Source organism: Tauraco erythrolophus, chromosome 1 (assembly GCF_009769465.1).
Source record: "Tauraco erythrolophus isolate bTauEry1 chromosome 1, bTauEry1.pri, whole genome shotgun sequence".
NCBI lineage: Eukaryota > Metazoa > Chordata > Aves > Musophagiformes > Musophagidae > Tauraco > Tauraco erythrolophus.
In genome coordinates this window covers 32,061,951-32,084,868 of record NC_141465.1, presented here as the reverse complement: position 1 = coordinate 32,084,868, position 22,918 = coordinate 32,061,951, and the positions used below count along the sequence as shown (strand labels likewise).

At 44.9% G+C, this 22,918-nt stretch overlaps 2 protein-coding genes across 6 annotated transcripts in view; both read right to left on the bottom strand.

Moving 5' to 3' along the window:
• The window catches only part of MRPS6 (mitochondrial ribosomal protein S6), a 47,400-nt gene extending 26,904 nt beyond the window's left edge, over positions 1 to 20,496 (bottom strand). The window contains exon 1 of the mRNA XM_086617927.1: positions 20,297 to 20,496. Within this exon, the coding sequence (XP_086474053.1) occupies positions 20,297 to 20,341 (45 nt within the window). The 5' untranslated portion in view covers positions 20,342 to 20,496. The remainder of the gene's footprint in view (positions 1 to 20,296) is intronic.
• SLC5A3 (solute carrier family 5 member 3) lies at positions 420 to 20,336 on the bottom strand. 5 transcript variants are annotated; one of them, XM_086617877.1, is made up of 5 exons: positions 20,297 to 20,336; positions 16,075 to 16,276; positions 11,075 to 11,363; positions 10,601 to 10,699; positions 420 to 6,664 (listed from the first exon to the last, which is right to left on the bottom strand). In XM_086617877.1, the coding sequence occupies exon 5, from the start codon at positions 6,360 to 6,362 to the stop codon at positions 4,221 to 4,223; it is 2,142 nt and encodes a 713-aa protein (XP_086474003.1). In that variant the 5' UTR covers positions 6,363 to 6,664; positions 10,601 to 10,699; positions 11,075 to 11,363; positions 16,075 to 16,276; positions 20,297 to 20,336; the 3' UTR covers positions 420 to 4,220. The 5 variants fall into 5 exon arrangements, with proteins under 5 accessions (XP_086474003.1, XP_086474010.1, XP_086474018.1 ...); XM_086617884.1 differs by lacking the exon at positions 16,075 to 16,276; XM_086617892.1 differs by lacking the exon at positions 16,075 to 16,276 and having other exon boundaries at positions 11,075 to 11,360; positions 20,297 to 20,333.
• Positions 20,497 to 22,918: the final 2,422 nt, after the last annotated feature.

The following is a 22,918-nucleotide window of genomic DNA, read 5'->3' as shown; positions in this document are numbered from 1 at the left end:
GGGATTAGGGTGGACAGGGGAACACAGAAGTGGAGAAGTAGAAAATACACAAGCAGTATACTGAAGGCCATCTTAATTTCTTACAATCTTTCACCGTTTCATTTCAGGTATTAGGAAAAGCTAACAGGAAAGATTACAAAAAAAAAACCCAACAACAAAACCCCTAAACTTCGTCAGAGAATAATGTCAAATCATTCATTCAAAAAAAAAAGTTAAGTAAGAACAGTCTCCCAGAATGTACTGAAAGCTCTCAAGAAGCCTCTTACTTTTTTTCTATTTTTTTTTTTTAAAGGCTTCTAACAAATTTCTGGGAGAAAATTTAAATATTTTAACAGAAAAATAAGTTAAGGGAAATAACATCAAAAAAGGTGTCATTTCAAAACAAGTTTTTCAAGACAACTGTCATTCTAAGCTCAAAGCAATAAGTGAACCAACTACCGCAAGACAGAAGCACGTGTCCTCCTGGATCTACCCCTGCATGACTGGCCAGTCCCACCGAGGAGGAGGAGGAGGCCAGGCATTAAAATTTATGGAACGGATTGTCTATTATGGGAGACCCTTTGTAGTTTTACTGGACCAAAAAGTTGATATTTTAACAAAAATGTATTAATCTGGGTTAACATCTCTTCCATGTAAATTATGATCAGAAGATTCGCAAAGGCATGTTTACGCTATAAAAAAAACCTCAAGCAACTTACACTAAGGTCCACAATACAAGGCAAGATACTTGATCACCAATAGACAGTTCGCTTGAGGCCTTATAATTTTTTTTTTTTTCTAATAAAGGCCTTTTATTAAGTGGTTATATACAGCAAAGAACATTAGCAAGTTCTATGACCTCTAAGACATGAAAACAGAACACAACTGAAGAGGCTGGCATTAGGCAGAGAGTAGCATAGAAACACATTTTTAAACTGAAGAGAAAAAGCACTGGAGAAATAATTTGCTTAAAAGCTTCTTCACAATAACAGGTCTAAAGATGGGGAGGACGCAAAGTACTACTTTATTAAGATCCTGACTGACTGCCAATTACCACTGTCATTAATGTGACAACTTGTTAGTTTAGCAAAAGCGAGAATAACTGGGAGATGAAGTATCTCAGATTCAACAGTCAAAGGCTGCACCATACATTTGCAAAGGAATGTGACTCCCTACCACAGTCAAAGGATAATTTCACCGTGGATCTGACTGTAGTTACACCAAATAGCACACAGGAATTCTGTATATTAACTCTTTAAACAGCATTCTCTTGTAACAGCAAATGACTTGGGGGGTAAAGGAGGAGGAAAAACAAGCTGGTGAAAAGCCATTACAAGCAAACCACTCTTCAGGTGGCAGTAAAAGCCATGCCTTCAGCTTCATAACCATGTAAGGCACCCTGGGAAAAAAGCAAGCACAGGTGGAGCAATAGCAGCCAAGCAAAAGGGTCCCTGAGCTAACCTGGCTTGACAGGTTAGGTGGCAATGCATTTGTTAGTATAGAGAGCAAAGAGGACCGGTCTGGCAAATCCAAGTACCAGCCGCTGATAGAAAGACGTGCCAAGTTACAAAGGGACAGTGCCTGGTACACGAGTCTCTTCACCTGTGCCAAATTAGGCATACGAGCCAGGTCCCAGCCTTTTCAAGAAGGCATTCCCTGCCCATGGCAGGGGGGTTGGAATTAGATGATCTTTATGGTCCCTTCCAACCCAAACCATCCTATAGTTCTTTGATAGTGTTGGACTGAGACTTATCTTTACCCTCCACAAGCTTTTCATCCCGCTAAGATCAAATTTTGCCCTAGATCACTTTCTCCTGCATAGAAACAATTAACTATGTTTTACATCTTTCTTATAGTATCATCCTTCCAAACTCAGTCCACTAATGAAGCAACTTGAGATGCCACTAGCATATTTCACATACTACAATTTTACCATTAAAAAGGATTTAAAGTATTTTTCTGAACGAAGCCAGCCACACAAACCCTAAGAAAATGTGTCTTGTCACACTGGTATTAACATCAAGACTCAGGTATGGTAACTCTCCTCTTCCACATACATTGCAACACTGCTCCTACACTTATTACTATATTTCCAGTTAAGAATACTTTCCAGCAACAACCAGAAGTGGAGAAAGGTAGGGCATCTCAGCCTCTGTTTAAAGTCTCGGAATGAATGGGATCCAACTGATTTAAAAACACCACCAAAACAAACAAAAAACCCGCAAAAAATGGAAGGTAATCATTTTAACTGAAAACATGTATTATAGACCACAGTACCACAACCTATTTGGATGGCCTGCAGCTTACAGCACCACTGTACTGGAAAGCAAACCTTCTCCAGCAATTAAAGGCAGGATTAACCCAAATTTCAACTCTACGAAACTATGTCACTCAGAGATTGGTTCTTGTTTACGAGCCAAGGGAACATTGCTGGACCCTGGAATCGATGCTGTTGAACTGTCAGCATGGTCCCTTGGACCACTGTTGGCCTGGCCAGTCCATGCTCTCCCAAACAAGTCCTGAGACAAGCTCGGGAGCAAAGACAACCGGAGGAATTATTTTCACAGAAGGCCTGGATATGACCACTCTGTCCTGGAGGGTAAGGGAATGTAACGCTGTGAGCACAGCCACACACTGCCAGCTGGCTCCTTGCCCAAAAACTGGCCTTGACTTGGTTTAGCTTCAGGGTGAGACCACCCATGACGGCAACATGTTCTGATTTACTGGGGGGAAAGCAGACCAGGTTCTGCAACCTTTTGGTCTGCTGCACGCACACATCCTCCTCCACACCTGGGAACTGTTCATCCCTGCCTCAGACATCCATCCTTTGGGAGAAAGGAACCTCAGCATCTCGAGACCAGTTCATCATCTGTGATCACCTGGGAAAAGTTTCACTTTGTTTTTTTTTAAGAATTGTAAGGGCAGACCTCAATTGCTGACACAGATTATGACTGCATGCACTCCTTATCTCCTGACACAGAATCTCTCAGGATTCATTCCTTGAAAATAGGAAGGTTTGACAGGGTGAAAGGGGAAGTGGGAGAAGACATGAGGCAACAGGACTCCGGAAAATAAGGACTACTTCCACCTCTTTCCCCCACTTCCCCTTCCTCTTGTCTTCACACTTGTTTTTCTCCCCTTACAGACCCAGTATGCAGCAATGGTAGGGCCACAGACTATTTCCTTCCAGACACATACAGCAGAGGAAAACAGTTATTTTTCAGTGTGCTTATCAAACAGAAAACAAGCGTAGTCTCACAGTTTTCATTTTCCCATGTGGCAGAACCTACGTACAGATTTTTCTCTAAATGTCATAATTAGGACATTCCCTAATTACATCCTACAGGTTTGGAGACTGAAGAGGCTGAATACATACTGTTCTATTTCAATATACTAGAAAACCCAAATAAAGAGTCTTTTTTTTTTTTCCTTTTCACCTCTCTCCTCCATTGTCAGTTTGTCATCTCCAGGGTTTGTGGTTTGATTGCTGTTTTTTTCTTTTTTTTTTTTTAATACAGCAACTTTTCAGTAATGGATAAACAATGAATAAAATCAAAAGACAAAAATTTTCTTAGAAAAAAAGGACAGAAAGCTACTAGCAGCTATCATGTTTTAAGTGCTACAAGACAAGACAAAATATCTTCCTGTTGTTGCCATAAGACAAATGAGAAACTGAAAAAAAACCCAACAAAAAACAGAAGCAGTGAGTAAAATTACGAAGTGCTAAGTTGGCCAAGATAACATAGCTATGTTACAAAAAACGACTGACTACACAGTGATATGCATCGCAGCCCTACATTTAAAAATCTTTCAACATAGCTTTAATCATTTGGATTTAAACATCAGTAAATGATTACTTGTTATCTTCACCTTAATGTTGACTGAGCTCTGTAACTGCCTGACTTCAAATATAGACACCTGCCTGCCTTTGGTATATTTATACGGCTATACATGGAAAAACAAAATGTTAGTACTGCAAATGGGAAAAAAAAAAGACAAGGGAAAAGAAAAAGACACCACACGACACGTTCTGCCTTCAGCAGAGATAGGACAACATGTCTCAAATGGTCTCTAAATAGGGTAAAGTTGAGTTGATCTTACAGTTATAGCGTAAACAATGCCTGGGTTGTGGTTATGTTATTTGAAAAGAAAAAAAAAACAAACCCAAAACAAACAAAATCTCCAGAGACCTGTATCAACTTCTGTATGTTTAGCCATACCCTTAAAAGTTCACTATTCACTCACAAAGAGAAATAGACAAACATGAATATTCCAAGCGAACAGACACAGACCAGTCCAGTATTTAGTAATAGTTTAACTTTTGGAGTCTCTTCCAGCATTTGTAAACAAACAGTCTCTTCCTCGATCTCCCGAACAGCTCTCTTGTTCATGTTTTTACTTTTAAAGCCACAGAACCAATCTATGAATTTCAAATGTCTGTTTCCATCATCAGTCTCTTCCTCGTGCTTTTTCTCCCCCATCAAAGCCACTTGTCCATTCGAGTAACAATCAACTGGTGTCTCAACTTCAGAGTGACTCACAGAAATCACCGGGTTGCTGTCATCTCTGCAAGTAACCAGAAGATTGATATCCTCTGGCTTAATATTTTTAATATTTTCTTCCGATTTGCCGTTGGGAATGATATGGTTAGCATTTTCATTGCATTTGAGGATGCTCTTTTCTTGCACTTGGTACAGCTCCCCCTTTGCAGTGTTCTCTTTTATGTTCCTGTTTTTCAGGGCCCAGAAAGTGGTCGTCCGGACCTGCTCCTTCGTAGGCGGAGGCGTAAGGAGGCTTACTACAAAGGTCACGATTCCAGTGATCCAAAACAGAGCTGTCGCAACATACATGTAATGGATGTTTTTGATAAAGCTTGGCCTAGTATCCGGCTGGTTACACTCCGGAGCACGATAGATAAATGCCAGTATCAACCGTATCGCTCCAAGAACAAACCCAGCCATTCCGCCATAGAAAGCCCCCTGCTCATTGCAACGCTTCCAAAAGATCCCCATAAGAAAGAGAGCAGCCACCGGTGGGGTCAAATAGTCCGCTACCTCTTGAATATAAAGGTACATCTGACCACCTTGCATTTCTACAATTATCGGGACCCAGGCAATGCTTATCACTACCATGAACGCAACAAAGACTCTTCCTACAATCATCAGTTCTCTAGACGTCGCGCTCTTCCGAATGAGCTTGTAGACATCAAGCGTGAATATGGTGCTGGCACTGTTGAATATCGAGTCCAAGTCACTCATCAGTGCAGCGATCATCACAGCCATCATCAGTCCCCGCAGACCAACCGGCACAAGTTTCATCACCAAACGTGGGTAGGCAATGTTAGAGCATCCAGCTCTGCTCCCGCAGACTTGAAAACAGTGCTCTGGATTAATGCAGGCGATATCATCTGCAAACAGTATTCGTGAAATCATCCCTGGGACAACTATAATAAACATCGGCAGCAACTTTAAGAAGCCTGCCATCAGAGTGGATCCTTTGGCATGAGCAATGTTTTTTGCAGCTAAAACCCTCTGCACTATGACTTGATCGGCACACCAGTACCAGACAGAAGCTGGGGTCTGTCCCAACAAAAATCCAGGCCAGGGAATGTCTTCATCTGTTGGCTCACGCAACATTTTAAGAGCATCAGGCTTTGGGTCGACATTGCAGGAATTGATATTGGAAATGTTGTAGGTTAACAAGATAGACGTAATATTTGGTGATGCTAACATGTACCTTCTTTTAACTTCTTCAAACCCACCAACCTCCGTAATACTTATGATCATAAGTGTGAGGGCACCAATAATCATAAGCAGAGCTTGAAGGGTGTCTGTGTAGATGACAGCCACAAGACCTCCAGTCACAGTCAACAGTGCAGTCATTCCAATAAGGAGGATAACTGACAAATAGAGGTTCCAACCTAGTGATTCTTGAATAAAAAGTGCCCCTGAATACAAGTCAACTGAGAGTTTGGTGAAGATATAAAGAATTAGAGACAATGCTGCAAAATATATTTGAATTCTATGCCCTCCAAAACGCTTGGACAAGTATTCAGGCATGGTGTATACTCCCGACCGGATGTAGACTGGGACGAAGACCCATCCTAAAAGCTGCAAAAGCATTAAGGCGTTGAATTCCCATGCACCTACTGCAAATCCACTCGCCGCTCCAGATCCTGCGAGCCCAATGAAATGTTCACTTCCAATATTGCTCACAAATAAAGATGCACCAATAGCTACCCAGGTCATAGAACGCCCTGCCAGAAAGTAGCCACTTACGGTGCTCCGATTGTATTTCCACATGGCAAAAAAACCTATGCACATTACAAGCACGAAGTACAGTGCCACAATGGCAATGTCTGCTGTTTCCAAAGAAGCCCTCATTTTTGTAAACAAAATGACTTCGCACAGCTGACGTCCACTTCTCGCCCCCCAGCAAACGTCTTTTAAGCAACACGTGAACCAGTTAACATATATCAACACTGCGGATCAAATTCTTTGTCCCTTGGTTTGCTGTCCTGATGCTGGTGGTTGTGGTACATTTACTTTCTCCGCTTCTCAAATGGAAATTTGGAACTTAGCACGCACTTTTAATCCACATTCCACAAGAGCATCAGCCTTAACTCAGTTGATGTAGGAGAAATTCTTAGTTGCAGCTAAGTTTAGTGAGGCCTACTGTACCAACCCTGCAAGGCAGCAAAGACAAAAGACAAAGATTGAATTAGAGAAGAATTTCATGAAGTAATGAGAAAAAATTTGAAGTCTAGTAAAACAATGACTGAACACCACAGATTTTTTTTCCCCCTTATATTTCCTGCTGTATTTATGCAATCCATAATACACATAATTAAATATTTGTAAAGCTAAGTAGTAACGCCTTTTATAAGTCAACTTTAATGTTTACAAGCACACAGCAATTTACAGACACAGCAATTCTGCAGTATTAGACGACCCAAATTCCCCAAAACAAGGCAAGGAACAGAAATACATTTTATTTTTCTGCAGAGTCTCACAAGTCTACTTCTCAAGCCACTAAACAGGCCATCCTTTTTCAAGCAACCTTGCGGGGCGGGGTGAAGGAACCGCTCAGGAGCATTAACCTGGCTAGTCATATATTGCTCCAGCACTGCACGCCACAAATCCTGATAGATCCTGGCATCGCAGGCACGCGCTTGAGACAACGGCTGGCTGCTAGAGCTAAAGTGAAAGTCAAGTCACAACACTGTTGAGAAACAACGTTAAGTTTAAGACTGGCTGGAGAATCAAGGTTATTCTGCAGGTTTTAGACGAGTTTGCACCTGTCTGGGGTATGGATGATCACAGGGTTACATTTTACTCTGAAAGCTCTTCATACATATCCCATGTAATCCAAGTAAAGAAAAAGCCCCATTCAACCAAGTGACAAAAGCAAAACTACGCCTGACATCCAGCTATAGGGTATTTCTTTCTGCCATGTGCCTTCTGATACCCACACCCACCCGGTTTCGGGATTTTTTTGGGAGCATTTAGGCACAGGAGGGAGGAACTGGATGGATTTTGGTAGCTGCCAGTTACTAGGACGCCAGGAAGCACTGTTCCCAGCACCGTCCACTTGCATCCGGGCATGAAGAGGACCATGTCTACATCAGAGGTACAAGGTTTTGAGGCAAAGCATACCCTGCTACTCTACTCCTGAACCCTCAATCACACCCAACTCTACCAAAGCATGTCAGGAAACAGGCAGGCAGGACTGACACGTTCGAAGTGGAGAAAGGGGATAATAAAGACTTCCTACCTTCCTACCGGACAGGTAGGAAAGGAAGGGGCACTGAAGAGCTGCCATGGAGGCAGGAGGCTCATATCTCCTATTTATGCCTTGGGAGGTTATCGTTTACCTATACACACTCAAAACCATTTAATGGGTTTAGAGAGCGCTGGACATAAGATTCTTCTACTTCCTACACTGAAAGGGTACAGCAAGGGAAGGGAAGATCAAAGCAAAGAACCAGTTTAGTCTAAAGATCAGAACACAAATCTTTAGTATTCAAGATTATTACAGAAGTGTAAGGAACAGGGTCTGACTCCATTCCTCTTTCCCACTCACTAGTAAAGGTAACAGGCACAAAAATCACTGGATCTTTGTTCTGACCGGCCTTAAAAGTCTTACAAGTGTCAGCTTCAGGCATTCCCCCTTCCACTCCATTTGCAGAAGTGTTTTGGCACTATATTGAAGCTCATATTTCCCTATTAATTAACCTGCAATTAATACAAACACCTAGATAACATATTCTAGTATTTGGGTGGTTTCCTGTTTAGCATCCCTGTAGCATATTCCTTTTGTTTAAAAAAAAAAGTAAATAAAAAACATTACAAGTTAAGATTGAAAATGCACACACTCCCCCCTCTGCCTTACTTTGCGCATTACTGAAGGCAGCAACGGTACTGATGCAAGAGTGTGCACTTCTCACTAAGGCAGATGTGGTTTTTAATAAAAGCTACAGCAAACCACAGCTTCAGCCTTAAGGAGAAATTCACAATCATGTTATTCGTGCGAGCTGGCTGTTTTTCAAGCATAGTTCAGAATCAAAAAAGATAATACGGGTTCCCTACTACCACCACAAACCCGTATGAGAATACAGATATTCATTCTGCTGAGTTATAGCCAATAATGAGAGACTACAGAGACATGGCACAAAATGGACCGATTACAGTAGTGTGCTAAATTTATCATGCTCATAAGCCTCAAACCACAGATGTATTTTAAATTCTTCCATAGAAGAATTCACATTTATCCCCACCCGCAAATGCAGAAGTTATAGTCTATTAGTTTAATCCAACACAAAATTATAAAGACTTCAGATCATGCGACGCCATCAGATACAAGTATAACGTACTATTCTTAGTTTTAAGCACTTTTGAGTAACACTTTGATAGTGTTGCGTATTTTACTAAGCTCAGCTAAATTTTCAATTGCAACTACATTATAACATTTATACCGAAACTATAAATATTCTAAGGAAAGGGGAAGAGATTTTACTGAAACATAGCAGAAAGAAGAAAAACTACTATACAGAAAGTTAGAATAATGAGCAAACTAAAGAAATACTAATAACCGATATTTTCCCTCTTCTGTTGTCCTGCTGTGTTATTGAAAAACATCAGTCAGTAAAGTGTATAAATCACAAAAACGTGTTAAAGCTACACCTATTTGATACAAGAGGTACCCAGCTCATAGCATGACTATTACAAGCACGTTCAATCCCTCTGAAAAGTGTGGAAATAGAAGATGCCACTGCCCTTGAATAAATTGTGACGATTCTCAGTTAGGATACTTGCCAAAGTACTGTGGGCTCATTCTAACCAAAATAAACAATACGTGAAACCTCTTGAGCTTTTTCCACCAAAAGGTACAGCCAGACCATGCGTTTGAAATAATCTGTCCACAGAGACCTGAACCATCACCTAACATCTGAATTTTGCAGGGTTCAGCTTACTTGAGCAGGAAGGTAGAAAGTTTTCAGTAGCAGCTACAAATTTGCTGCACTGTCACTAAATTACTGTACTAAAGTAGCTTCTTGTACCAGTTTCTTATTAGACCTAATTCTAAAATAACCCTGAAACTTTTTTCATTACAAAAGTGAGACTCGTCCCTCTGAACTTTCAGCAAGTTATGACCTCAAGTCTTAAGAAGGACTTTTGAGACGCCCCATGTGAGTTTAATCTCAAGTTATTAGAACAGTGTACATTGTGGCACTGACAAAAAAAAAAAAAAAAAAGAGACAGAAAGACAGCACTGCTGCCAAGGACTGAATTTTTTTCCCTAAGGCTGTTTTCTGGCTGGATCATATCGAAGACACAAAACAATGTGCTTCCCCCTTGTCCGAAGATAGAGGGCTACAGCTTTAGTGAAACAATGCATATGTCTCTCCAACAGGCAGCCTGTCCTTTAAGAAAAAAAAAAAGTCTCAAGCAATTCCCTGAAGAGATATTAGATAATGAGAAGCAGATTTAGGGTGGGATTTTTAGGAGAAATTTGTATGATTGTTTTAAAGGAACACTTTCTCCACAGTGCTTTTCTAATAAGACGGGTCTTTAAATATGCCAGAATCAAACTGCTCCAGCCCTAAAGCAACCATTTGTTTTCTGCGCAGTCTATTTCTCTTCTTGGCAGATGGGAAGTTTCTCAGTTGACTTCTTTTTTCCCTTAAAGAGTCAGTCCCAATGGCCAACACTTTAAGGGTTAATTTGTGGATGCAAACACTCAAATATCACACAGGAGGGTCCTCTGCTAGCATTTGTTAGCAAATTAAGTGCATACTTAATTTTATTCATAGATTTCAAAGTAGTTTTGAGGTTCCTTCTTAGCAACAAGGATTTTCTTCTCCACCTTCTTCAAGCAGAGGTATGTTAACTCACACCAGAAGCATTCTACCTACTGATCAACTCACTTTCACAGGAGAAACGTACCCAGATTGCCAGGCTCAATACCTACATGGAAAATATTAACAATCTCTCTCCCAGAAAAAAAGACAACAAAAAGTCTCATGCCCTGAGCAGGTCTGTACAACATTCAGCCCCTCAAGTGTGTTGTCTAGCCTGCTCACACTGCAGGCTACCTGCTACACACACAAGTGAGTTCATACCTGTTCACTGCTCCACAGTTAACACAAGGTCGTCTGAGGTAGCCTATCTCTCAGAAAAAAAAAGGGAGGAAAAAGCTTCGTTCCATTTATTGCAGCACTCTAGAACACAAAAAAAGCACAAATGTTCTTCATGGAATAACTGATACGTATCAATTTATTCTTATGTAGTACATGTCCTTGACAAAGCAGGGGCTATCCTTGCCAGCTGCTCAGAGCCCTAAACATCTGGGACTGCAGTTTCAGGAGTTTCCCTTCCAAACTATGAGCTGAAGCAGAGGAGCTGGACAGGAATCCCACCCAAGACAAGCAGGGCATGTCGTAGGAAGCAGGAAAGCTGAAAGACAGAAGTTGACCTGTAGCATCTAATAAATAACTTGAGTTAAGGTCTGGACTGGCATTCCCAGCAGACCAACAGGCTGGAGTAGAAGAGTAACACATTTACAAGTTACCTGAACCAGCAGTGACCTGACTAACCTGTTTGCCACACGTTCTGCTGCCCAAAGTGGTACTGCATCAATACTTCTGCTGGCCTTGGAGAACACAGGTGCCGCAGAGGCAGCTCTGTAAACCATCACTACCACAGAAGTCCAATTTGAGGTGCAAGGTTCAAGTCAGTCACCCAAAGGAGTAGCTACGAACACATAATGCACTTTTTGTCTGGAGTTTCAGGAATCGCTCCAGTTCTGGTCTTCATTTTACTGCAGCATCAGAAAAAGAAGCTTGCTCCACAATACATTCTTCTTGATTCTTTTCTAAAGGACTGCTGAAGGAGACATGAGAGAAATCAGTAATCTCGCAGCATGCAGTTCAGCAGAAGAAATAGAGAACTACACTGCATTTGCCAGTCAGAAACATAATACTACTGCGGACTATTACAGAAGCAGTAACTGGAGTACTGTAAGGCCAAGTGAAGCTGAAGGGCACTGTGACTGACAGTGGTATGACTAGATCAACGTACTTGTTTTTGTTTTCAACCATTCTTCTGCTCTATCCCAAGTGTATATACCTATTTAGGTCTCCCACCAAGTCACAAATTAAGTGGGGAAGCAGGAAGCAGAAGAAAGAGGATGCAGCTTTATTGTAGTTCTCATTCAGCATTCTGTAAACACAACAGAGGCTACAGTATTGTTGAACTGCAAAGCAAGAGGAAGATGGCTTATTTTCTGAAACCTGCATCACTAGCAGTGCCTCAGCAAGCCACTTCATGCTACTGCCTGTGACATTCACATTTTGATGGTTTCTTTCCCCACAAATCAGTCCCCAGCACTCTGTTAGGAATAGCAGATTTATTTTCCAAAGACTCCAAGCACCCAAAAGGGAAGGGGGCGCATTAAGCTGGGGACAGAAGAGAGGAGACAGAAGGTTCCTTTCTATTTATTAAAATTAAGAGATGTCAGGAAGACAGACCATCTTCTCCATGCCTACCATACTGCAGTCATCTTACTCAGGTCTTAGAAAGACTAGTCCATCAGCTTAAGTTCAAGTTAAACTGACTATTAGATTAAAGAAAATATGTAGGTAAGCACTTCCTCTTCCCCTTGTCAGCCCAAAGAATTGGCTTATGTTTACACAGCTGACAGATGTTATCTGGGTTCTCTGAAGACAGCAGAACATACAGCTGCTGTTCAGCACCACTGAGGAACTGGGCCACTCTTCCCTGGCAAATAAGCACAATCATCCATGCCTCTGCCATAACTCAAGCAGATGACTACCAGAGGCTCAGATGCCCAAAGACAGGTTGTCACTATAAGCAGCTCCATCCCTCAGCAAGGAAACCATGCTTTTCTTTGCAACTGCAGGCAGATGACATTCTTCCTTCTACACAGGAACTGGAAGCAGAAGAGGAAAGAGGGTACTGAGAAGGCACATGATCAACAGTAACTAGGTACAGAGCGCAACGGGGCAAACAGGGAAAGCAAGCCATTTTAACAGAGGTGGGAGGGGATGTCTCCTCCAGGAGATGGCATAAAAATAGAAGATGCTGGCATCACGCACCATCAGGCAGAATTTTCCCTGCCAGGTAATTGTGTCAAGACATCAGCTAACATACTCAGTTAGATGCTGCAGAGGGACACTGAGCTCAAAAACTCAAATTCCTTCTTGTGGCTACCTAAAGTTCAGATGTACAAACATTTTCACTGCCACCGGCAAGTACTATTTGCCTAAATTAGCTCAATGAAGTACTTAGTCACTAAGAGCAACAGCACAAGAATGGGTAAAACAAGCATAAACATGCAAGTATTTTATTTCTGTAGAGTATTTGGGACCACATAATCAATTTCTCTGGACATAGAGAACAAACATTATCACCCTATTAGAAGGACACCATCAGAAAGGGTTGTAAAGTCTCTACCATTACTGGGAATGGCTGTTTTCTTTAGCTGCAAGGTACAAAGATGTGATCCAGTTAGTGGTTATCACCATTCAGCAGTAATTGGTATAACTGGCATACTCCTAGCCTAGAAAAGTGCATTGGTTCACCTCATTTGAAGAGGATTTTGGCTTGGATAGTATAGACTTCAGGGGTTACTTGGAGAATGAGAAAAGAGCAGTGGAAGTGTCGGTCACCATTCAACTATGCAAAATACTAGGAAGAAGTAGTTCTGCCTAGAATTTCTAGGGAGAATTAAAAAAAAAAACAGACTCACTAAATTTATTTAGGACTTGCCCAAGTTCCCATCACGTTTATGGCTGCCCAAAATCTTTCCAAGAACATAAAGCATCATAAGTTTTATTGAAAGGCGAGACAGAAGTTTCAGGGGCATACATAATCCTAGAATTTAAGTTAGAGGTCTTCCAAGCTTCCTAGTCTGCTGGGTGCTCCTGCAAGATTTCTGATCCTTCTTGGAGATTTTAAGACACCAAAATAAGGCTTAAATAAAGTTATCTTGGTTATAAAACAACTAGCGCTATTCTACATCAAGGTTTGTAAGTATCTATATTAAAAGCTACCAAACATTGATTTATTTTCCTAGTAGTCACAAACACACTAACTCCACTGAACACATTCCCTTCCTGTATCCCTGCTCTGCATGTAACTTTGGTTTTAATTATTATTCCTTAGGTATTTGTATAACATATAATTTTGTATAACACAGACTTGGACAAGCCAGGATTAAAAAAAGACATTAAGAAACAGCAGAACAATAGTTCCTATGTAGTTCCTCATAATCATATTTCTAGAGTTCACGACCCTTCTTTACACCATGTGCTTCTTTCCCTCCCCTCTCCTCACCAATAGGATGATGCATTTTCTTTAGTATCTCATTTCCAGCATCAATATTTGCACTAGTGCTCCCACAGCACAGGTCATTCACTTACACACATCTTGTCTTACTTTTCATATTTTTACTTCCCACTCTTCCTGTTTCACTTCTATATAACCAATTATATTTTGCCTATCTGTCCTCCCTTTTCTTTTCCCCTCTCTTTATTATCAGCTCTTCTACTGAATGCACATTAGAGATATTTCGGCTGGTCCACTGCCTAGGCAGTTTTAAAGGGAACAACCTGGTGTCTGGTGGTTCCTTCTGCCCTGGGATAAGCAGCAGAGAGGCTGGTATACGCAGCCCTATCAAGCAACTGCTTCCACGTAAGCACCTCTTCCATTGCCACAGACTTGTAGCAGAGGAGGTCTGCGCAGCTGCGACTCAAAGAATTAGCAGCAGCCTGCTCTGGCTGGAGTCTGACAAAAACCAAGAAAAGTTACTTGATCAATAATCAACAACCAGCAAAGTAATTTTTGGGTGGAAATTGCTCGTGTTACAGCTCTGGAACAAGGGAATTGGAGAAATCATTTCCCAAAAGAGTATGTAAAGAAAGCAAGAGCTTCCATCATTACAAAATATGGTATGTATGATGTATTCGAAGAAAGCAAACATACACACATTCACACTTGAATTCATTTAACAGCTTACTCTAAGTGATGTAATGGACATCTTTGAGACTCAGTCACTTTTGAGGGGTTTTACAACAATGGAGAGCAATAATGCTATTTTATCACAACAGGTTCTCCTTTTTTTCCAGGAGTTTACAGATAGACAATCTGCTCTCGTGCTGAAGTTTACAAGCATCTCCCTGTTCACACATATGATGCATCCACATGTATACATACACAGAGAGAAAAAGCAAGGAGAGATACACAGCCAAAAGAGCACATTGCTAAGCAGGTAACGGGGGCAAAGAAGAGAAGTCTTATCCTAAAGGTTAAGCCGCCATTCCTGCCCACTGAAGAGGAGCTAGCCAAATCCCACTGAAGTCTGCCAGTCCCAGCATGGACACAAGGGCCTGCCCACATTCCTGCCTCAGTGCTCAGGCTCTACAGCTCAGGGAATAAGAGCGGCAGAGTTAACCAGGGTATCCCATTACATACACTCACTCAAGCACACCACTTGATACCCTGCAAAAGCCTATATAAACCAAGAGGCTTTCGAGTCCCTTGTTCTTGCCATCAACTTAGTACTCGCTTTGGACAACTTTGCCAAATCCACCTAGCTAACAACTATCTGCTACAAAAAGGCTTAAACTATTTTGTAGAAGAGAATAATCCTCTACCTCTCCCCATACTCAAGCCAGGCACATATCTCACACTTGGAAGAAAACTTAGAAGAGGACCACTCTCAAATTTTAAGAGTGAAAAGTGGCATCAGCCACAAAAGTATCATTCTCAAATGCTGTCACACACTTGAAAATCCAGTTATTCTTATGGAAGTGCTTAAGGCAGAAAACAAAGAGCTGACTCCTACAAGAAAGTCAACACTAGATCTTGTGGTTTTCCAATACTATCTTTTAGTTCCAGCTCTTTGGTCTTCTTTCCAGCACCACTCCCGATACAAGGGTCCTTCTCTGCTAGGCATAATACTGTGAAGAGCCTGTTTCAGCCTGCTAAAAAAGCCATAGGAAATAGAGGAAAACTTTCATATAATTTTATCCTGCTAAGTAAGGGAGAGAGGCAGTGAAGATATAAAATTCAACTGTTAAGAAAAGGTAGGTTCACCAGAAAGGAAAGAAAATAAAACCAGTATCTGCCTGCTTACTGCCCTCTTCGTCCTCCCCTCCTCCTTCCTAGCAACTAAGACATCAAAAGCCCAATTGCTGCAGCTGCCTACACAGCAATTAAGTGTAATAGTCAAGATGTCAAGCAACACTACTGCCCATTACTTTGGCTTTCCTAAAATAGCTAATGGTCTTTGCAGCAGGTAGCGAATTTTTGAAACATGGCAACTGACTCCAAAGGCAGCAAACGGATGCTGTAGACAAGACACATTGCATGAACACACCAGCCAAACTGAGAGCCTGGGTTCACTGTAGTATTAGAGAGGTGGGTAGATGGGTTCCCTAGTTCAAGTATTTGCTGAAAAGGTAACTGGGTTTTAGGCTATGACACACACTTGTCCTTTGTTACAGGTGAAGTGGGGGAGAACAGTATGCTGCTCATAAAATATTGATAAGCTTCTTCCTTTTTAGTGACATACTCTAATATAAAGTATTTTCAAACTGTCCATTCACTTCAGTTCCAGTTACAGAGTTGTTTTGTTGAAGACGGGTGTCCCAGCTCTCAAAAGTCGAGCAGCAGCAAGAACAGCATGGGAATACCACCACCTTCTCTCTGTCCTAGGTTCCCCAGGCTGCCAATTTTCCTTGGAGGGTGTCTCGCATTGCCGCCCTGTGGTCAGTCTGCAAAAGAGCATGAGAGCAATAGGAAGCCATTTCCAGCTCTTCCTTCCCTTTCCCCACCAATTCCTTCCCCAGGCTCTCAAGGGATTTTCAGCAGTACGAGAAGGGTAGGAAGAAGCAGCCTTCCTGAAGAGCTTTCCTTTCTCCAGCAACCAACAACTCCTGCTAATTCACTAGCAGGTCACTACCCTTTCCTGCTGAAGGTCCCACTCTGCCGTAATTCCCCCACTGAAAGCCAAAGATAACTCTCCTGAGAGAAAGTTAGAAATAATTAGAAACTAATCTTTTGCTACGAATAGTAAAGTTTAGAGCATGAACAGCTGTGTCTTCCCTTTGCACCTTTACCTTCAGCAGTGCTGTAGGCTTCGACTCAGGGTCCTGAGAGTAAACAACGTGTTGTTTATATACACCTGTAGGCTACTAACAAGAAGTCTGCTACCAAACTCCCCAAGCTCACCGTACTATTCATCATTTTCATGTTGGAGTATAGAAAGCCACATGAGGGCAAAATCCATTATTTCCACCCTAAGTTCCAGTCACTTTGCTGGCCTCTTATTCCAAAGCACCTCCTCCATATACTTACACACAGTCCCTCACTGCAGCTACTCTTCAAATATGGTGATACCAGAAACGCAGGGTTTTATTTATTTATTTATTTTGGGGGTGCATTTAGGGTTTTTTTTTATTGTTTTCTTAAGAGTGACTGACTGGAGTCTCTGCTGATCAAGGACTCTGTCCCGAGGCAATTTACAAATACGCTATTTCTAGTGCAAGTCAATTACCTGGTCATATGCTACCTACAAAACAGGACAGAGAATGGCTGCTCAGCTTTGACTTCAAAACAAAGTCATGAGCTTTTGTGAAAAGCATACATAGACAATTCGTGACAAAGTTTTAAAGTAAAAGTTTTGCCCCTTGCCCCATGCTCTTGGATGTTGCATTCTTAAGGCACAAAAGGAACACTGAAGAGGCTGTAAGGAAGTCTGCCACAAAGCAAGGGGACACAGGAGCATCACGCAGGACTGAGGGGTCACACTTGCCCTGTAACCATGTCGAGGCTAGCTGGGTAGGGAGGAAGCCAGCTGCACAACAGACTCCATGGTTCACAACAGAAGGCACATGCAAGAAAGAACAAGGAGGGATCCCAAGCTTGAACACAAGCAGTGTCAGGGAGCAACAGAGTTTAAAGCAACAAAAATGAATTGAAGGGATTTATTCTGCCTAGACCTATGAAAACGCCAAGGTAAATATTAAAAACAGTTGTGGGTGGGGAAACCCCAGAGTCACAAAGTTTGCCTCTGAAGAGAGCCGTGAAAGTCTATCAGACCATAGCTCTGAGAAGGTTTGCACTCAAGTTGTCAAGGAGCTCACAGGAGTTAAGGACAGCCCTAAAGCACAAGAAAACCAGGCAGCAGGGGCTTACTTTTTTTTTTTTTTTTTCCTCCAAAGGCACGGGTGCTGTCAGAGATAAGGACAGATGTCACAGACACCAAGAGAAGAGTCAACACTTGTTCAAGCCTCAGACTAAGGCAGGCACTGGAGCATGCAGCCACTGCACAGAGGGACAGTGAACACCTGCCCACGGAAGCTTCATCAGGAAGCACTAGTGTGAAGAAGCCAGGTAGTTTATTCAGGACCATGTATGATCTCTCGAACTTCTACAAGAAGGGGTTATGCAATTACTCCATAATTTCAGACTGTTTTATTAGCCCCCTATTCAGGTCTCCATGTTTTGACTAATTTAAGTTAGCGTTACAGTCGAGATCATGCACTGCTATAGGAGTCATTAGAGCAACCCCTTTGCAGGATTCAGAGCACCATAATCACTACAAAAATTTTCTTCAAATGTTCTCATTACAAAAGAAAGGCAGCAGTAGCAAAATAATGAAACAGAAGAAAGCACCTAGATCTGGTGTACTGTCAACAGCAACAAAAAAACAGCATCTAGAGCCAGACTCTCTACATTTTAGTGTTACAACAAGGGTAGGTTAAAAACAACAGTACACCTGAGCCAAAACTTAAGTGTTTTAATATAACCACAGAGCTAAAAAACACCTCCAGATACATCTATCAGGAAAGAATATACTAGAGAGTCAAACTTCAAAGAAGAAAAGGTTGTGGATGTTAAATCCTCAGGGCACTGATGCTCCTTAGAAGTATATTACAGCTAAAATCTTATCCCTGCATCTCTGTGCTCAGATCCTAGGAAACAAAGATCCTTTCCACCAGGCAGCACTCCATGGAATCCCTTCAGAGCAGTCAGTTTATTCGTGTCAGATTTGCTACGCTTTCTGTCCTGCTCTGCATTTATCGTGTCTGCACAGCATAGCGCATCTCCCACATTAACAGCATGTATACGAAAAGCATCTCATCACCTTACCTATGGCTTATACACTGATGGAGAGGGGTGTAGGGAAAACAAAATAAATAAAAAGAAATAATAATCACATGTTGACAACCCAAGTTCAAAAGCAGTGTGTTTTGTCAGAGCGAAAGCTGCTCCGTGAGGTGGTGCAGCAATGTCACCAGATTTTTTTTTCCCCTGTTGCTGTATTTCTCCACTAGAGGACCCACCTGAGAAGCCTACCAAGTTAAAAAAAAAAAAAAGCCGACCCTGACATGTGGATGGTACATGTAAAAATGAATGGAAATGTACTAGTATATGTAGCACATATAATACATGAAGACATGCTCCTGCAACTACAAAACAAACACAGCAACGCTGTTTAGCTTCCTGCTATTCCATGACAAATATACACGTTCATTTAAATGAAGGTTAAATGCAAGAGCAAGCATGTCCACGCTGGGTCAGATCAGAAGGGTTACAGCGCAGCAGAGGTGCTGCTACATTCCAACACCAGCACTGCATATTAAGCTGGAAAGTAGCAGATAAACAAAGGCTATAGAAGGTACTAGAGAAGGGCCAGTATCAGCTATTATTTTCCAAATAAAGGGTCCCACCTACACAGAGATGCTTCTACTTTATTATTTTTTTACGCACAAGTTCACCCACCCGCCACCTCCCCCCCCCGCCCCCCCCCCGCACTGATTCAGCTTTGTAAAATAGCAAGAGCATCGCGTAGCCTCTCGCTCACACCACCGGCTTATCATCCCGCCGCCAAAGACGGCGGCAATGGCCAGCAACGCCTCCCGGGGGCGACACGGCGAGCCGTATCAGCGGAGCTCAACTGGTGGTAGCAACGGCAGGGGAAAAAAAAAAAAAAAATAAAGAAAAATAATAATCTTGAGACTTCCCTGGTACAGAGCGGGGCTGGAGAGGCAGGGAGCCGGCAGGGTCCCTCGCACCCCGCGAGGGACAGCTTTGCCGGACCAGTCCTTGCTCTCCCGCAAGGCCTCCCGGAGGCGAGGGGACCCAGCGTGGGGCTGCTGCGACCTGGCGAGGTACCCAGGGAAGCCATGGCAGGTGCTGGGGAGCCGGGGGAAGGGGCGGGGGGGAGGCACACGGCAACGGAAAGCGCTGGTGCTGCAGAGGAAGAGGGGGCCGTGCTGGCACCGATGTACACGGGCAAGGAAGGGGCTAAGTTCACAAGCACCGGGCAGAAGGGGGGTGAGAAGACAGAGAGAAATGCATCTGCTTCGCTAAGCGTGGGATCGGCTTACCTGCGGCCCTAAGGGGAGGGGGGACTGCGGCTCTAGGGGAACAACTAAGCAAAATCTCCGAAGGAGCAGGGGTAAAGGGGAAAAGAAAAAAAAAAAAAAAAAGAGGAAGGGGAGAGAGGGCACAGAGAGGCACACACGAGCCTGAGCCGCGCTGCGCAACTCCGCTTCACAGCGCGGAGAGGAGGGCGGGGAGGGCAGGGCTCGCCCCGGGGGAAGGGGCCGGCCGGGCCGCCCCCTGCCCCGCCAGGCGGCCGGGGCTCGCGGCTGCCGCGGGAAAGCCGGCACGCGGCGGCGGTGAGAGGAGGCAACGAGGGGGCGCCGGAGGCTGGGGGGAAAAAGGGGGTGTTTCTGTCAGGTCCCACCTGGCTCCCTCCCTCCCGTCTCCCCTCCCGCACTCACCCTCTGCATGGCTTTCAGGATCAAAGCCAGTTCATAGCGGGGCATCTTAGAGCTGGCTGTGGCGGGAGGAACGGGGATGCGGCGGGGCAGAGGGTAGGGAGAAGGGGGCAGCGGCGATGTCAGAGAGGGGGAGGAACCGGAGGAGGAAGGCGCGTCTCCAGCGGCAGGCAGTACTGGCGGCTGTTCCTGCCCGCGCGGCTCCCGGGCTGCACAGACACCCGGGCGGGCGGGCGGGCGGCGCGGCTTAAAGGGCGCCGGCAGCTGCGCAGGCTCCGTCGCGCCGCCCCCGGCTCGCGCCAAGCACCGCCTCCGCCGTGCACCCGCCCGCGCGCCGGGGGGCCGCCGCTGGCCGCCCCGCCGCCCCGGCCCGGGGTAGAGGGCGGGAGGGCAGGGCAGAGGAGGGGAGGGGGCACCCGCTGCAGCCGCCGGGGTTAGGGGCCCGAGCCGGGCGGCCCGAGCGGAGGCGCGGGCGCCGCCTCCCCCCTGCGGCGTCGCGGGGCTTGCGCCCGCCTCTCCTTCCCGCCGCCGCCGCCGCCGCGGCGGCTGTGGCTGCTGCAGGGAGTGGAAATTTCCACCGTGTCCGCCCCCTCGCTCCCCCCCCTCCGCGCGCGCACACGCCACACACCCGAGACCGCACATGGCGGGGGGGGGGGGGGTGAGGACAGCGCCGGCGGCGCGGGGGCCCCTGCCCCTGGCTGCCCGCCGCCGGCGGGCGCGGCCCCGCACACCTGGGCGGGCCGGCAGCGGCACGGCGGGGCAGAAGCGACTCTGTGCCAGAGGGGGAGGCGAGGGTGCCGGTGGCGGGCAGGGGCTGCGCACATGTGGGGCACCCGGCTCTTCTAGAGCTTTCCAGGTCCCGGTGCCTCGTGCCTGTCGCCTGCGGACAGAGGCATGGGTGGATGTGACCCGCACGCAGCGGGCTGGGTGTAGGGACCCGAGGGGTGGTGGGGTTGAGGTAAAACCGCATGGCTGGAAGATGGCTGGCTTTGATGCCTGGGTGCTCCCACTGAGGGAACTTCTGGGTAAATGTTTTTCAGCCAGCGGTGCTTGGCACGCGCCGTCGGCATTGCACTCGCACGCAGCCATCAAGGTCAGTGACGCACGTGCCCTCTGTCAGCAGGGCATCTGACTCTGTGTCCAGCCGTGGCTATGCCGAAAGCCCAGAACCACCTGCACCTCACCAAGAGGGGCACTGGGAGAGCCTGGTGGTACATCAGGCTTGTCACAGCTGTATTTCTTTCCTCCACGGCAGAGACATGTCCCTCTGACGGTACCACAGAGCACCCAACACACAGGCAGGCTTTGAAGAGAGCAAACTCACGCCAAGTTTCTGCCCAAGGTTTTGAAGCCTTCATCGCTTGGTCCTGCCTGCTCTCAGAAAAGAGAGAGGCAGGAGATGAGAGAGCAGAGCCACCCTGCCATGGCTGAAGGGGAAGCAGGGAAGAAGGCAGATCTCGAGATTAAAAAACTTTAATGAAATATTTATCTATGAAATACCAGCCCATCAAGAGAGGCCTCAGCATCTCACCTGGGAACCCAAACCATGCCCTTCCACGCCAACAAGCAGGATCGCTTGCTTGTGCTCCACATGCACGGGAGTGGTACCATAGTTGGTGAAACGAATCCAAGGTGTGGGTATTGCGGGTAGTGCCATGGGCCTTCCTCATCGTAAGCAGATGTGAGTTCCAGGTAGTTCCCCACAGGTCCTGTGCCCTATAGGCACAACAAAGCCTCTGTGGGCGCTAGGAGCTGTTTTGTGTAGAGCTACGAGTTATCAGCTGTTCAGGGCGATTTGCCTATGCAGAAGTGTTTACCCATATTCCCAGATTCCCACCCCGCCAGTGCTTGGGCAATAATTGCCAGTCGGCTGACAGGTGTAATTTACTGCCCGTTGGTGCTTACCACATACAAGCCCTCCCTGGGTTACTTTTTTTTTTTTTTTTTTTTTTTTTATAGTGTTGGCTGGCCTGAGCTTCTTCCTTGTTCCGGACAGGTGCCCAGTCAGTTCCAGAGGAAATCCAGATAGTTTGTAAGTGATGGTCACCAACGGAGGCAAGAATGGCCAGGTGTCCCTGCCATACACACATGAACAGGTGGCTGTTCCCACCCTCCTGATGCTCCCTGCCAGTGGTGGCACAGTCACGCATGAGCCACGCTGTTCTCTTCCCTCAACATGAAACCCCTACACTCCGCTGCCGTACTGATGCTCTACCTGCCTAAAACGCTCCTCTGCCAGAAAAAGGAAATGCGTTCAATCACTGTTCCTGAAGTCTTTCTCTCTCACGCACAGAACTTTATGCAAATCCCCAAGTCTATCTACTGAAATATCTAGCGCCGCTTTCAAATGCCAGTGTTTGATTCTCAGTTGGATAGACATTTATATTCACCATTCATGCTCACTTCTAACTACATTCCACATGCAAGCCCCGCAAATACACATCTGCAGGTGGCCAACAAACCCTGTCCCCCTTTTCTGTGAATCCCACCCACACCTGTACTTCAACGCCTCGTCTCAAGACCCCACAAACAGAAGACTGAGCCTGAGCCCACTTGTATCTGTGCCTGGGATTTGCTCACACGTGCAGAAACGCTTGTGCATAATAAACACACTCCCAGAAACAC